The following is a 14,307-nucleotide window of genomic DNA, read 5'->3' on the forward strand; positions in this document are numbered from 1 at the left end:
TCTCTACCGGTACTCTCCCTGTTCTCCAAAGAAAGGTCTACTTGCCTTTAGAGAGGCTTTGCTTCCTTCTTGCACCATCTGAAACTTCATAATCTCCCTAAAATCTTTGCTGACCAAGTCTAGTCCAAATTTATTTTTCCTTTCTCTGGCTTTTTACAACATCTTTCAGTCTCTGTTTAAACAATTTATGTATAGTGTTGTTTTATAATTCCCTCCTTCCCTAAATGTGAAACTTAGCATTCCATTCAAACTCTAAATGGCTTAAAAACAGGCATTTTGTCTCTTAGATCTGTGCCAACCCTACCGGTCTATGGTTCTTCCTTGTATTTGCCACAACAATAGGCACCTGCACGTATATAAACCAACTCAGTGACTTAGTGTGTTGACTTGATTGGATCTTAGGGTTTGAGGTTTGGGCCATATGGTGTATATGCTCACCAGAGAGAAACTGAGAGAGATAGAGAGGAAGGGAAAGTGATACATCACCCCCTAACCCTAGGTGGATGGCCACACCACAATCCCTCCATTCTCCTCTTAGGATTTTGGGCATGTGTGCACATGCACCTGACATGTTTTTCAAGTCACCTGGTCCAGGACTGCCATGTGGGTTCCAGCTGCCTTCACCTCCATGCCACCTGCTGGCCCCAACTTCAGATTTTTGTGCATTCCTGAGCAGCATGTCTCTTCTGACATCTGCTGGCCCTATTTAATGAGTAGAGAGAAGCTTAACTGTGGTGATTTCCTGTTTTAGCTACTAGGTGTGCTCCTGAAAGTGTGACTTGATGAAATGTTTTCCAGTTGATGAATATGGATTTAGTGTATTTCAGAAGACCAATTTAAGGATAGATTTCAAATATGTTACTTAAGATGAAATGTTAGGCTTTAAAATGTCTAGCTCTTGGGCCCAGCAGGTGGTGTGGTGGTTATGATACTGGATTCCTATGTGGCCAACTACTGTTTGAGTCCTGGACCTGGTGGCTTGACAATCATGTTGGATGTGTGTCCATGCATGCCCCAAATCCTGAGAGGAGAATGGAGAAGAAAGAATTGTGGTGTGGCCTTCCCTCCAGGGGATGATTTCTCTTTCCCTCTCTCTGTCTCTCTCTCTCCAGAGAATACATATGTCCTATGACAAAAACCTGAAAAAATGATCTAGCTCTTGAAGGATCTTGTGATTATTAATGGTTGTATTTACTAATGATTAGTTAGTGTTAACTAGTGTTTAATAAGTTGGTGGCTGGGTTTATTAAGTCATGGAGACCTCATGACCGGCTGTAACACTCTTTATTTTACTTTAGCTTAGTAAGGTTGTACCAACCATGCTTAAACACCTCTCCTTTAATTTTTAGTTGTCTAAATACATTTATGTCCCCCACCCTGTTTAAGAGACAGAGACACAGAGAGAAGGCATCCCAACAGAGTCCCTGTGCCATGACCAACTCCCATCCTCAGCCAGCCCAGATCATAGGCCTGTGTCTGCATGCCCAGCATGACCATTTAGTGCGAGCTGGCCTTCTGAACATTGTCCCACCCTCCTGAAGCTATCCTGGGAACCTAAAGGGAAGACAGAAGCTACATTGGGCAACTGCTGCTGAGAATTGGACAGAGCCACCATTCCTGACTAAGAATAGCAGAGAAAGGAGAGGGGAGATCTGAGTCCTCCTACTGAGGAGGAGGACTGATTCCAGGAAAGCCCAGGATCTGATTCCATGAAAGCCTAGGCAAAAAAAAACTGAGGAAGGGAGTGTAGCTAGTGCTTATCACCATACACTCTGAAGTCTGGGCTCTGGGATGGCATCTCAGCCCCAACACTTACTGGTTCTGAGACCCTGACTTGGGCACTCGCTGGGTCTTCCATTTCCACATCTGTCAGGTAGAAATAAAAATAGCACCTAACCCCAGGATACCGATAGGGGGTGCATAGCCCAGCAGGTTCTGGACAAGCACTCAGAATGGTGTCAGCATGGTGTACACAGTGGACAATGCAGAGCGACAAGATAGGAGGCTGCTGGTAAGCTTTGAGTCAGCTCATCTTTGAGTAGAGATGATGCAGTGGGGAGAGTGGCTTAGTTGGAGATGGGTCTCTTCACTGAGCACCAAGGCTGGTGAGTGATGGAGCTGGTTGAGGGTACCCCACCACTCTCATGGCTCATATATCCCATTCCCTATGTTGTGTGGCTCAGTCCTCTCACCTAGAGTAGAATCACTGCTGAGCTACTTCCTCCCCTGCAGAGCTGCTGGGTGGACACCCTCAGGCACTGCAGTAGTTCTGTGGGTAGGGTCCACAGGCTCAGGAGGAAAGCAGCAGTCATGCTGAAGGAGGGACCCCCAACAGCTAGGCATGGAGACTGAGGCACTGCTGTGGACATCTCTGAGCAGCTTGTGTTGCTCTGACCTGTGTCCTCCATAATGTTGTGTCTTCTCTTCATCCACTCCATTTGCATCCAGGGTGGCCCCTAGCTGTAGGGAATATAGGCTAGGGGCATTAGGGGACATCCAGCCATGAGAATTTAGTTCACAGAGTTCATTAGGTTTACTGGGGCTTCCCCTTTTTAAAAGCTACTTCTTTCTGAAATATTGTTAGAGGTAGTGCCACATAACTGGGATCTCCAGGGGAGATTCTGGGTGGGATCCTCCCTTTGGTAACCAGGGTAGACCCTTGGGCGGGACCCTCCCTTCAGTAACCAAGGCATGACATTTCCCTTCATTATTCTTAAAGTTGGTCAAGCCTCAAGCAGTTCTGACTTTATTATCCTCAAACTCTCATGATGACAACCACAGAGACATCATTATGTAGATCCTCGGGTATGGTACAGAGGGAAGAGAGGTCTTGGAGTATTCTACACTGGTCCAAACTCCAAGGCAGTTCGTGAACAGTGAAAAGATGGGGTTCCATTCACTTCCACACTTAGAGGGCACAATCCTTAAGTTCCACCATCAGGATAATGTGTTAATCTGTAGAATTCTACTTTATCATTTTTACCCCATGAAGGTATTTAAGGTCATTGTTCTTAGCTCCTAGAAAGCTGAAAGGATACGAGCCAATAGAATTGTTGGAATAGTCACAACCAGCATCCAAAATAAATTAATAAATAACAATAACAATAAATAAATAACAATCGTAACAACACTTTGGTGGTTCTTTATACACACCTTTACAGGGATTCATCAGTGAAGGCCTAGCTTCTGGAGCCCAGAACGCTGGTTCTGTGCTCACTTGCTGTGTGGTCTTGACTGAATTACTGAGGTTCTCTGTTCCTGTTTCCTCATGTGTAGTGGATACTGTGGTCAGGCAACCACGTCCTCTTAGCCCCCAAGCACCAAGTGAGATACACAATCCCCAGTTCCCAGAAGGAGTGTTGGCTACTCACAGCTAAGCCCCCTTCCCAAAAGTGCCCTCAGCAGAAGGGAGCTGCCTCCAGCAAGGTCTTGGCCTCTTCCCCGAGGTTGCTGCAACCAATGTTGAGTTGATATGGGCACAAAGGCTCAGCTCCAGGACAATTCTGAATGCCAGCTGCAGCTCCAGACCTGCCTACAACTGCATTACTCTCAGTTCCTCCCTGCCACTCACTCCTGCTCCCTCTCTCCCTGTCATGGACGTCTGTGGAGCACTCCTCAGTGAGCACCTACAGGTGCATCTCTGAATCTGAGTCTATTTCCTGAAAAACTGAGCCCCTATCTGGCAGAAGAGCAAACATACAGAAAAGGTTCTTCCTCTTCTTTTTCCTCTTTTTCCTTTCCCTCTTCTTCTTATGCCTCTTCTTATTCTGGCCTGTATTATGTCTAATAGCATTTCTAGTACTGAACCAGCACTCCATGAATGCTGGTTGGGTAAATAAATGACCAGCACATGGTCCTAACTGGTATGAGCCCCTTTCTAGGGAACCCCACCTGTCTCTATCCCACAGCCATCCTACTGCTATTTTGAAGCCTGTTGTCATCAGCTATATAACACTGGCCACTTGTCCCTTTATCCAGCATGTCCTTTGATGTTCGGTCTTTACCTCCTCCTCATTCCAAATTGTGTTCTTCACGTTAGTTCTCCTGCAGTCTTCAGCTCATTCTCTTATGTCAGTTTCTTACTTAAAGAAAATGTACGTGAATGATGATTAGATGGTATAATAGATGTAAATACAGGTATACCTGCAAAGGGTCCCTCCTACAGGTTCCAAACACCACCACTCTCACATGAAATATTCTTCCTATTAGTCTCTACGAGTGTTTTATTCTGAAAGAGTCGATGGGCATTGCATCATTTCCAAGGAAATAAGAAAGTCCCAGCCTGGCTGAGACAAGCCGAGTCCTGAGCTGGGTGTCGATTGCTTGACTCATCCAATGTCTTACTCAGAAAATTAGTGGGATCTCCCTCTCTGAAATCATATTTTAAATAGAAGAAGTTCTCATTTCCTGGAGTCGTTTATAAGAGTTCTGGCTTGGAGGCAAGGAAATAAATTCAGTGACTTAGGAAGGCTATGTTTCTATGATTTCAAGATGTTTTGTGGATTGGTAAAGACACATGAATATAAAAACTAAATATCCTTTAGCTATGGTTTCTGAAATTGCATTAGCTGTAACAAATGTAAATTCAGCTCCATCGCAGGTGGTAAGTTTGACAGCTAGCAATGGAAACAAGACAGCTAACAAATTTAGAAAAGCAGCGTTGCAGGAAAAGGCATAGAGCACGCAACTGGGGGCAGAATCAGTGGACGAGCCAGAAGAAAGGAGAAATCGGAACGCAGCAGCTCTGAAATAAACTTTGAACAGGAAGGTACCTTTAGGTCAGTTTTCCTGGGCAGCCAACAGAGTTGAGAAATAGAAGTGACAATTTTTGTTATGAGGTTCTTGAGAGACTGTTGGTTGGCTTCATATTTTCGTATGTTTGCGAGGGAGGCCGTAACAAAGCAACACAGACTAGGACTTAGTTAACAGCAGAGGTTTATTCTCTTATGCTGGAGGCTGGAAGGCCAAGGTCAGCGGTGAGATGGCTTCTCCTGAGGTTTCTCTCCTTGGCCTTCAGATGATCACCTTCTCCCAGTGTCCTCACATGGCCTTCTGTGCATGTCTGTGTCCTAATCACCTTGTCTTATTAGGACACCACTCAGATTTACCCCAATGACTTTGTTTTAATATAACTACCTCTTTCAAAACTCTATAAAGAAAACTCATGTTCTGAGTTACTTGGGGAGTTAAGATATGAATTTGTGGGGGAACATAATTCAGCCTATAACAACTAACATTCTCTCCCTTGAATTTTTTTGTGTATATATTTTTGAAATTTATTTATGTGTTGCTTAAGAGAAAGAGAGAGAGAGAAAACCCTAGCAGGGTCTTCACACTACTATCCCCTCCCAGCCTCAGCCAGTCTGGATCATGAGTGTGTGCACGCACGTGCCTGGATACACGGGGAGGTATCAGGACACAAACCCAGGACCCTTCCCATGTGAATCCAGTTGTGTTTCCACTGTGCTGCCATCTGGCCCTCTGAACATGTTTTGTAACATTGCACTGCTTTGCCCTTAGCAAGCAGGCAATTGCTGGTTGAATGAGCTGACCCCAAACCCTCCTTGATGCCTCCCCTGGAAGCCTCCTCACAGAGCTCAAGGCTTCCTATCCCCCTGCCCACCAGCTCTGTCAGCTCCTTTAGGCCCCAGCTCTTGTCTGTTTCTTTCTCTTGGCAACACTCTAGCGCCTCCAGCTATGTGGGGCTCCACCAATAGTCCTTGTTGTTGCAGATGATGGCATGTCAAGGTTGAGTAAGATCAGTAGTGACAAGGCTGCCTCACACGCAGCTGGCATCTGAAGATGTCAACGTGACATGTGCTTGCAAAATAACGCATGAGCTAAGAATGGTGGGGGAGAGATGATTGGCAAGTGTGCAGTGTGGAGCAAATGTTTATGGATGGAGAAGCCCCAGAGGATCTGAGTAATGTGTTCTTTTCCCCAGTTGGATTTCCATAGTCTGTGACTGGGAAAGACGAGTGAAAGTTAGGACAAGTATGACTCACAGTGACTCTAGGACGCTCTCCTAAGAAAGGAGGGCCACAGGAACGTCACATGCTGGGTGGGGCAGCCTCTCCCCAAAGAGGGACAGACTGGCAGACTCTCAGTAATGATTAATTGCTGCATGGATAGAACAGTGCTGACCTCCTCGCTTGGGCCCAGGCTCAGGCTTGCTTTCCCTTGTAGCACAGCAGCCTGCAATGTGGCCAGAGCAGCCACCTAAGAGGAGCACCAAGGATGAAGTGGGAGTGACTGGGGGAGGAGGATGATAGCCATCCCTATCATCCTTGACTACAATTCCAAATTCCACAGCCCTCAGGGGATGAAGACCAAACCACCTAGGATAATGATGCATAGGGTGGCAATCTCTTTGTGGCATTTAAAACCATTGCTAGACCCCCTCCCTGAAACACCCTCTTCTGGTTTGAAGTATCTTCCTCCATTGTAGACCATGGACTTTTTGCAGCTTCCTGGTTTCTGCCATTCTCTGCTCCCTTTGCTGCTCCCTCCCCCTCCTGTCCCAGCATTCACTTCCTCCTTCTCCTCTTCCCCCCCTCCTTTCTCTGTCCAGCAAGCTCCTCCCACCTGGAGGGCTCAGCTACCTCCTTGGAAGTCCCTCTAGGCAGGTGCTTCTCCATCTTAGCTGCCCACACCAGAGAGGATTAGAAACTCCCAAAGCCTATGCCACACACCAAGACCCACGAGATCAGAATCTCTGGAAGTGCAAATCAGCCTCAGCATCTTTTGAAATTATTTCTCATTTTTCCACCTGGAAATAGCTGCTTCTCTTCTGATCTCCTTACCATGCTTTATCCTCCCCATTCTTAGAACCTGTTTTGTTTGTTTTGTTTTTCTATAGTCTGGCTCAAGAACCAAACTCTGGAATTCCAATTCTGGCTTTGGCATTTTTGTAGGCAAGATTGTTCATCTCCCTGTGCCTCAGTTTCCTCATCTGTGAACCGGGGTGGTGGAGGCTTAATAATAGGACTTCCTCATGAAGTTGTTGTGAGGATTCAAGGCTTAGTTCAACACTTGGCACATACCAAGTGTTGAAGGAAATCAGGGATTATGGGCCCAGCCACGGTGGTGCAGGTGGTGGGGGCGCTGCTGCCTCATCCTGCTGGAAGCTATGTGGGAAGCCTGCGGGTTTGAGTCTCAAGTCCACTATCCTGGTTGGCTGCTGGGCTGCAGGGAGATTGTGGCATGAGGACCCTATTGGGGTGGGGGGTACACCTACACTGTATGAAGAAAATAAATAAACTGAAAAAATTCAGTGACTATTGCTTTGAGTGGTCAGTAAGGTTTTTCTATGGTAAATTTGTGTCAAATCCAGGGGTTCTAGACCTTTGGCACACATAAAAACAAACTCCTGGGTCAGCAGGTAGTGTGGAGGTGAAGGCGACTGGGTCCCACAGAGCTGACTCCTGGTTCAAGTCCTGGACCTGGTGACTTGAAACTCATGCCAGGCACAAGTGTGTGCATGCTCCAAATCCCAAGAGGAGAATGGAGGACAATGGATTGTGGTATGGCCATAACCCCCAGGGGTGATGTCTTACTTTCCCTCTCTCTCTCTCTCTCTCTGGTAAGTGGACATACCCTATAGGAAAACAAAAACAAAAAAAGAAAAAAGAAAGAGAGAAACAACCTCCCAGCCCATTTCCAGAGATCCTGATTCCATAGCTTTGGGGGAGGAGGGCAGTCAAGATCTTGAATTTCTCTCACCGCTCCCTGGCGATGATGCTATTCTCAAGTCCCAGCCGGAGTAGCACTGGCCTAACCCAACCCTGTCTCCTCTCCTGCCTACCCTTTCAGTCCAGGCTAACCGCTAGCTCTTTCGTGGAGTCCAGACCCCATAGACTGTTCCCCAGCAGCCGATGTGATCCATCATCAGCCCAGATCCCCTGGTTCTAGAATTTGCCTGACTCATACCCTAAGGGCAGAGTCCAGACTGCCCTTTTGTACCAATCCAGAGCTTTCAAGAACTAAGACGGATCCTGATGCAAGCAGAACTCAGACCCAGCTCAGACTGTGTGTTTTGTGAGTCAGTAGATTTTCAATTAGAAGCCATAAGACTGCGGAATGGTAAGGCTGTGCTCTCTTTCCCCCGGCCTCAGGGGCCCCACTTACTTAAAAGCTCACCAGAACCTGAGGCTTGCACTATCCTTGCAGATTGAAAGCTCTCCCTCCACCAGCCTTTCTCAATAAGACCTTCAGGCTTCCCCTTTATAGTCAGGTGAGCTGACTCCTCCTTCTCATTAGTGAGCCAACATTTTGTGCATCTCAGATCCCTATCCTGGTGCTTTTGACCCTAATTCTGGCTCTTCAGTGAGATTTCGGCATGAGGTATTTTCTTCATTCTTCTTCCCAGGACTGTGTCCACCATCACATCTGGCTATTGGCCCTCGTGCTGTTTGGTTCTTCTCACCTCTGTGCAGCCAAGCCTTCCATCTCATTCCATCCTCCTTTTCAGCTGACTCTTTATTTTGTTTCCATTTTAGCTCGAGTCCATTACACTAAATACTGTACACACTGATTATCCCCTAAACGAATTTCCTCCATCAGTTTTAGTGAGCAAGGTCAGAGCCCAGTGAGCTGGAAGCCTAGCCCTTAAATTGGCTCCCAACCAAAACAACCCAACGGCCCCCTCCTTCTCAAACCAACATCGCTCCCAGAGGAATGGAGTTTTTCCATCAGTGAAGAATGTATTAATTAAAGCAAATGAAAATGCCCTCATTTGTTGTAATGAATTTAGCTCTTGCAGGCCATTTTCTTCGGGGTCGCCTGTCTGGATGATGTGCTGAAAATAATCAAAGGAAAAAAAGACATTAAGTTCCTAACTGCCTTCAGAGACCTGCTTTTCACCACGCTGGCTTTTCCTATATCCACAGTAAGTTACAAAGTTGTTTATGGCGTATAATACACCTGTGCGTATGGACTAGTAAGTATCCTGGACAGCAAGGCTGTTTGAAAGCCGGTTATTGTAACCCAGAGCAACTGCATTTGCATAAATATCCTGTCGCAGGACTGCACGCCCTGTGGTCTGATGTCTTTAGGAATTAGGGCACCTCGCTGATCGGCTTTATCATGAGCCTTTGTATCTTCCCAAAGTTTCCTTGAAACACAAAGGATCCTGAGGGTGTCTAGGGGGAAATTAGAAAGATATCTCTTTAAATACAGCAGAGAGAACATTGGTTTCATCAGGGTGGTGGGATGAAGAGTACTGTGGAGGGAGATAACTCAGTTTCTCTCGTATATAGCTTGTTTCACTTGCTACAATATGCATGTGGAACCTGCAGTTGATGTAATGGCTATGTTGTTGGACTCCCATGTAGTCAACCACAGTTTGAGTCCCGGACCCGGTGGCCTAAACTCATGCGGGGTGCATGTGCGTGCATGCCCAAGATCCTGAGAGGAGAATGGAGAAGAAAGGATTGTGGCATGGCCATCCCCCATGGGGGGTAACCTCTTGCTTTCTGTCTCTCTATGTCTCTCTGTCTTTCTGACGAGCGCACGCGCCATATAGGGAAAAAGTTCTCCAAAAAAAAGAAGAAAAGAAAAAAAAATGCATGTATTACTTCTGCAAGTAGAAAACCACCAAATAAAAAATATGTTAAAAAATAAATAAGAGACCTTCAAGATAGCAAATTCCAAAGACAATGGAGGAGGGACCAGGAGATGACAAAATAGTTACATCATTGGACTCCCGCATAGTAAACCGTGGTTCAAGTCCTACACCTGGCAGCTTAAAACCCACGTTGGGTATGTGCGTTGTATGTCCCAGATCCCTAGAGGAGAGTGGAGGAGAAGGGATTGTGATATTGCCACCTACCCTGGGGGGGATGTTTCTCATTTTCTGTCTCTGTCTCTGGGGTTACCAAAAATCTCTCTTGAAAAAAGAAAAGACAATAGAAGAGAGGAAGACAGCATGATGTGGACACACAGTAGGTATCTCATGCATTTTTTTATAATGAAAGGACACAGGAAGAAGCCAGACCTATGCAAGGGACAGCAGGCTTGTACAGCAGGCTTGTTTGCTGCTACTGTCCCATTTCCGTGACACTGCTCGTGTTTCTATTCCTTAGTGAGAATGGAAATGAATTGCGACCAAGTGTGCCACTACCCAGCAGAAAGCATGATTAGAAATGACTGTCTTCCACCTGTCATTGTCTGGCTTTCTATAGTATCGAGACTTCAGACTTAAATGCAAAACGAAGCTCTCCAAACACTAGTAAGTTCTCAGATGACAGAGCGAGTACTGACATCCCAGTTTTCCTTTGCGGGATCCACCTCCACCCCCATCAACTCTTCTACAGGCCAAGGTTTTCTAATTAACAATGGAATCTGTTCCTTCTTTAAGGCTCAGAAATTGAGCCTATGAAATTTCAGAAGATAAAAGGATCAGAAGATTAATCGTCCCCCAGCCCATCTCTGCACAGATTTTACAACACAGAGCATAGAAGACAGATGCTTTGACCAGACAGCTAAGGCGTCTAAGAGGGTAGAAATCAACCTAAAGTTCTGAGCGACGGAGAGGTCCAGCTCTGGTAACTAGCGTGCAGATTTTCCTGGAAGCTTGTCATTTTTCTTCCCCTCTCCTGGCTTTTCTTCTTCCCCTTGTCATGAGCCAGGGTGAGTAAGGAATGTACATGTTTGGGGCTAAAGTAAATAACTAATGGTGTGTGAACCCTGAGTGTCCATGTCTTCTCCCCATGCCATGATAACAATCAATCAATCCTATTTCACCAGCACATTGAGGAATCCCCAGAGAACGTACATAGTGCGGTTCTACCACAAGCAATGCTTTTCCTGCATTTTACATTCCTGTAATGTGCATATAAGCTGTCTTTCAAACAGGTATCTATTTTTATTTTGCCATGTTTCCTTGGTTATCTTAGCAAGCTCTGATGATTTGATCTAATGAGACTCTATTTCTGTGTTTTCTTTTCCAGTTTGTGTTTTCAGCATTCTGGGGCCTTTTTCTCTACAACCGAGATCTTATTTACCCCAAGATCCTTGATGGTATCTTGCCAATGTGGGCGAATCATGCAATGGTGAGTGAGAGGCATAGTATGTGAATGAGGAAAGTCAGTGACTCTTGGACTAGACGCTCCAAAGTGCCTTGTGTATGTTTCCAGATTTCTCCTCAATCTCCAGTATCCAATCCACTCTGTCACTATGCCTTTTTTTTTTTTTTGGAGAGGTTTTCGCTATAGGGCGCGTGCGCTCGCCAGACAGAGAGAGACGTAGAGACAGAAAGCAAGAAATAAACCCCCAGGAGGGATAGTCACACCACAATCCCTTCTCCTCCATTCTCCTCTCGGGATCTTGGGCACACACGCACACGCGCCCGGCGTGAGTTCTAAGCCACCGGGTCCGGAACACGAACCGCAGTCGACTACATGGGAGTCCAGTGACATAGCCATTACACTAACTGCTGGTTCCCTCTGTCACTATGTCTTTAAGGAGGACCATGAAGAGAACAAAAACTGGTACTGTCATTGCAGAGTCTGCTGGGAACAGAAGAGAAGTCTAGGCTAGACTGCCACATGACTTACGAGGTCATCAAAAAGACAGGCAGCCAGGAGGTCAGGCAATATGTTGGTGGCTGAGTCCCAACAGAAAAACAACTTTCATAAATAACACATAATACAGTTCCAATCTAGGAATAGAATAGAGCAAATTAAAAAAAAAAAAATACACCTCTGGGCCGGGTGGTGATACAGAGTTAAAATGCAACACTTTACAGACAGGGCACTGATTCAGGTCCAGAGACCTCCCTGAGCTCACTGTACATGTGTTTGCCTGTGATTCAGGTCTGGTTAAAGGCTAGGGTAGATCATGGTGTCAAGATCCTGCTGGGTGCTGCCTCTCGGTGTCTCTGTCTCTCATTTGTGAGAGAAATAAATAAGTACATTTAAAACTCCACCCCAACATTCAAAGAATATCTTACACCTCAGTGGTAGATAACTAATACTAATACTTCTTAACTAATACTTCCTCAAGGCATGCATTGCAGACAGAATTATTATTTACATATTTTTATGACTACCTTTCCATTCACTCATGTAATTTTAAGGGGTCAAATGGTAAAGAATACCCTATTTTGTGATATTCAGGCTCTTCATGGAAACCTAAATTCCTGTAGCAGTGGCCCAACAAGCATGACTGGATTGAGGTGGTCCAAGTGTCTATTGTAGGGCTTAGCCTGAGTACTTGGCACTCTGGGCTCAAAGCCATTGTTCACGCAAGGTCCTAACTCAGCCTCCCAGCACTTAAAGATGGATTTCCATGGTAGTCAGGAGTCATAGGGAGGTCTCAAATTCTGTGAAGCAAATGACATTAAAACAAAAAAAAAAGGAGAAAATCACAAGGGCTAGCCTATTGAGGCTCTTCAAGTTCTTCTTGAAGAGTTTCTTCTACCCACGACAGACTCTCTTCTACCCACAACCCTTCCATTGTCTTGAAATGCACACAACTACCAACTTGGAAAGGCAACTCGTTCCACCAACACTGCCCCCCTTACCTCCTAGACTCCTAACCTCTGGAAACAACTTCCTTCCAGTTTAAATATTATACTCAGTCAGACACTGAGCATCAGCTGCCTGAGCCACCCACTTCTGATCCAATTTACAGTTCAGAACCAAAAACTGCATATTAAAGCAGTCCCACCTCTCAGGAACCCCCTCCTACCACCTTCTTGTCAGGCAAACTCTTTACCTTCCCAGTTTTCCATTAATATTAATCTGAGATATCTACATGGAATATTCTTCCTGCTTGTTTATGGCCCTTTACAGTGCACAAGGTATTGTACAGGTAGGAGCTCATTTAATTCATACAATTTTCCTTTCATTTTAATTATAGAGGTTTTTTGCTATAGGGTGCACGTGTTCACAGAGAGACAGGGAGACGGAAAGTGAGAAATCACACACACACACACACACACACACCCCCGATGGGTGATGGCCACACTGCAATTCTTTCTCCTCCCTTCTCCTCTGGGATTTTGGACACACATACACACACACACAAACACACACACACACACACACTCGCACATGGCATTGGCTTTTAAGCCATTGGGTCCAGGACTTGAACCGTAGTCAACTACGTGGGAGCCCAGTGACATAACCATTATGCCATCTGCTGGCCCCTCATGCAACTTTCTTCAGACAACAACTGTGATCCTGATTTTTACAAAGGAAAGAGCAAACAAGCTCAAAGTGCAGTGATTTGCCAACAAGCTCATAGATCCGCAAGGTGCGGAATCTGATGCTAATTCACTCACTCTTCCTTGCCTCTTTCTACAGTTAAGTCCAGTACTCATGGTTCATCCCGGTTTCATAATTCACCAGGAAATAAAAAAGAGCTTGATTAACATAGCAAAGTGAGAATTCTCACTTAAAAAAGAAATCCAGAATCCTTATGCACATGCTAATAAGCCAAACCTCTAAGACAGTAGAGTGACTTGAAACAACTGACAGAGCTGGATGCTACTAAAATAATAAAAAGGCAGAGTCTTGAAAGTGCCTTTTATTTGGGGCCAACCTCATATATGGAACAGCTTCTCAAAGCTTTGTGAGGTCAAGTGTTTTCGTGCAATGACGACACGCTCTCTCCCTGTTCGGGCTTCATTTTCCACATGAATGTATGGTTGGATTTCTTCCAAATACTTATGATGGTGATGCCCACTATTTGCGACCTTGCTAAATAAACAGCCATATGGATTTTTGATAATTTTGGAAGCAGAGAACTGAGATAACGTTCAGCACACCCCTAAGCTAATTAGCAAGGCAGATATTGTACAACAAAGATTCTTAAATATTTCAGTGCTTTCACAATCATGGGGTATTGTTGCAGCTTCCCCTTGCCCTTTAGTCAATTAAGTAACGTGAATCTCTTAGATAGAAGGGGCAAGGGTGAGGGACCGGCAGATGGTGTAATGGTTACACCACTGGAGTTACATGTGTTCAGCTGTGGTTCAAGTTCCAAAGTCGGCAGTTTAAAACTCATGCTTGGGTGCATGTGCATGTGTGCCTAAAATCCCAAGAGAAGAATGGAGGTGACGGGATTGCAGTGTGGCCATCACCTTCCCCCCTACGGGGGGAGTGGGTTAATCTCTCACTTTTTATCTCTCTGTCTCTCTGGAGAGTACACGCTCCCTATAGCAAAAATAAAAAAAATAAAAGAAGAAGGGGCAAGGGTAGAAAGAGGTGAGACAAGGTGCAAGGAGAGGAGGGAAGAAGGAAGCCTACCCTGGGTCAGGTACAGACCCTTCTCTCGATTAAATAGGAGAAAACTCCAGCAGGA

General features: G+C 45.5%; 1 protein-coding gene across 4 annotated transcripts in view; it reads left to right on the plus strand.

Moving 5' to 3' along the window:
* The window catches only part of ADTRP (androgen dependent TFPI regulating protein), a 128,175-nt gene that overhangs the window by 51,630 nt on the left and 62,238 nt on the right, over positions 1-14,307 (plus strand). For 3 of the 4 annotated variants that reach the window (XM_014590994.2, XM_006141190.3, XM_014590997.2), the window contains 2 exons: positions 8,753-8,887; positions 10,950-11,051. In XM_014590994.2, the coding sequence (XP_014446480.1) occupies positions 8,753-8,887; positions 10,950-11,051 (237 nt within the window). The remainder of the gene's footprint in view (positions 1-8,752; positions 8,888-10,949; positions 11,052-14,307) is intronic. The other variant, XM_027774838.1, reaches the window with a different exon arrangement.

This window comes from Tupaia chinensis, unplaced genomic scaffold (assembly GCF_000334495.1).
Source record: "Tupaia chinensis unplaced genomic scaffold, TupChi_1.0 Scaffold000048_1, whole genome shotgun sequence".
NCBI classification, from domain to species: Eukaryota; Metazoa; Chordata; class Mammalia; order Scandentia; family Tupaiidae; genus Tupaia; species Tupaia belangeri.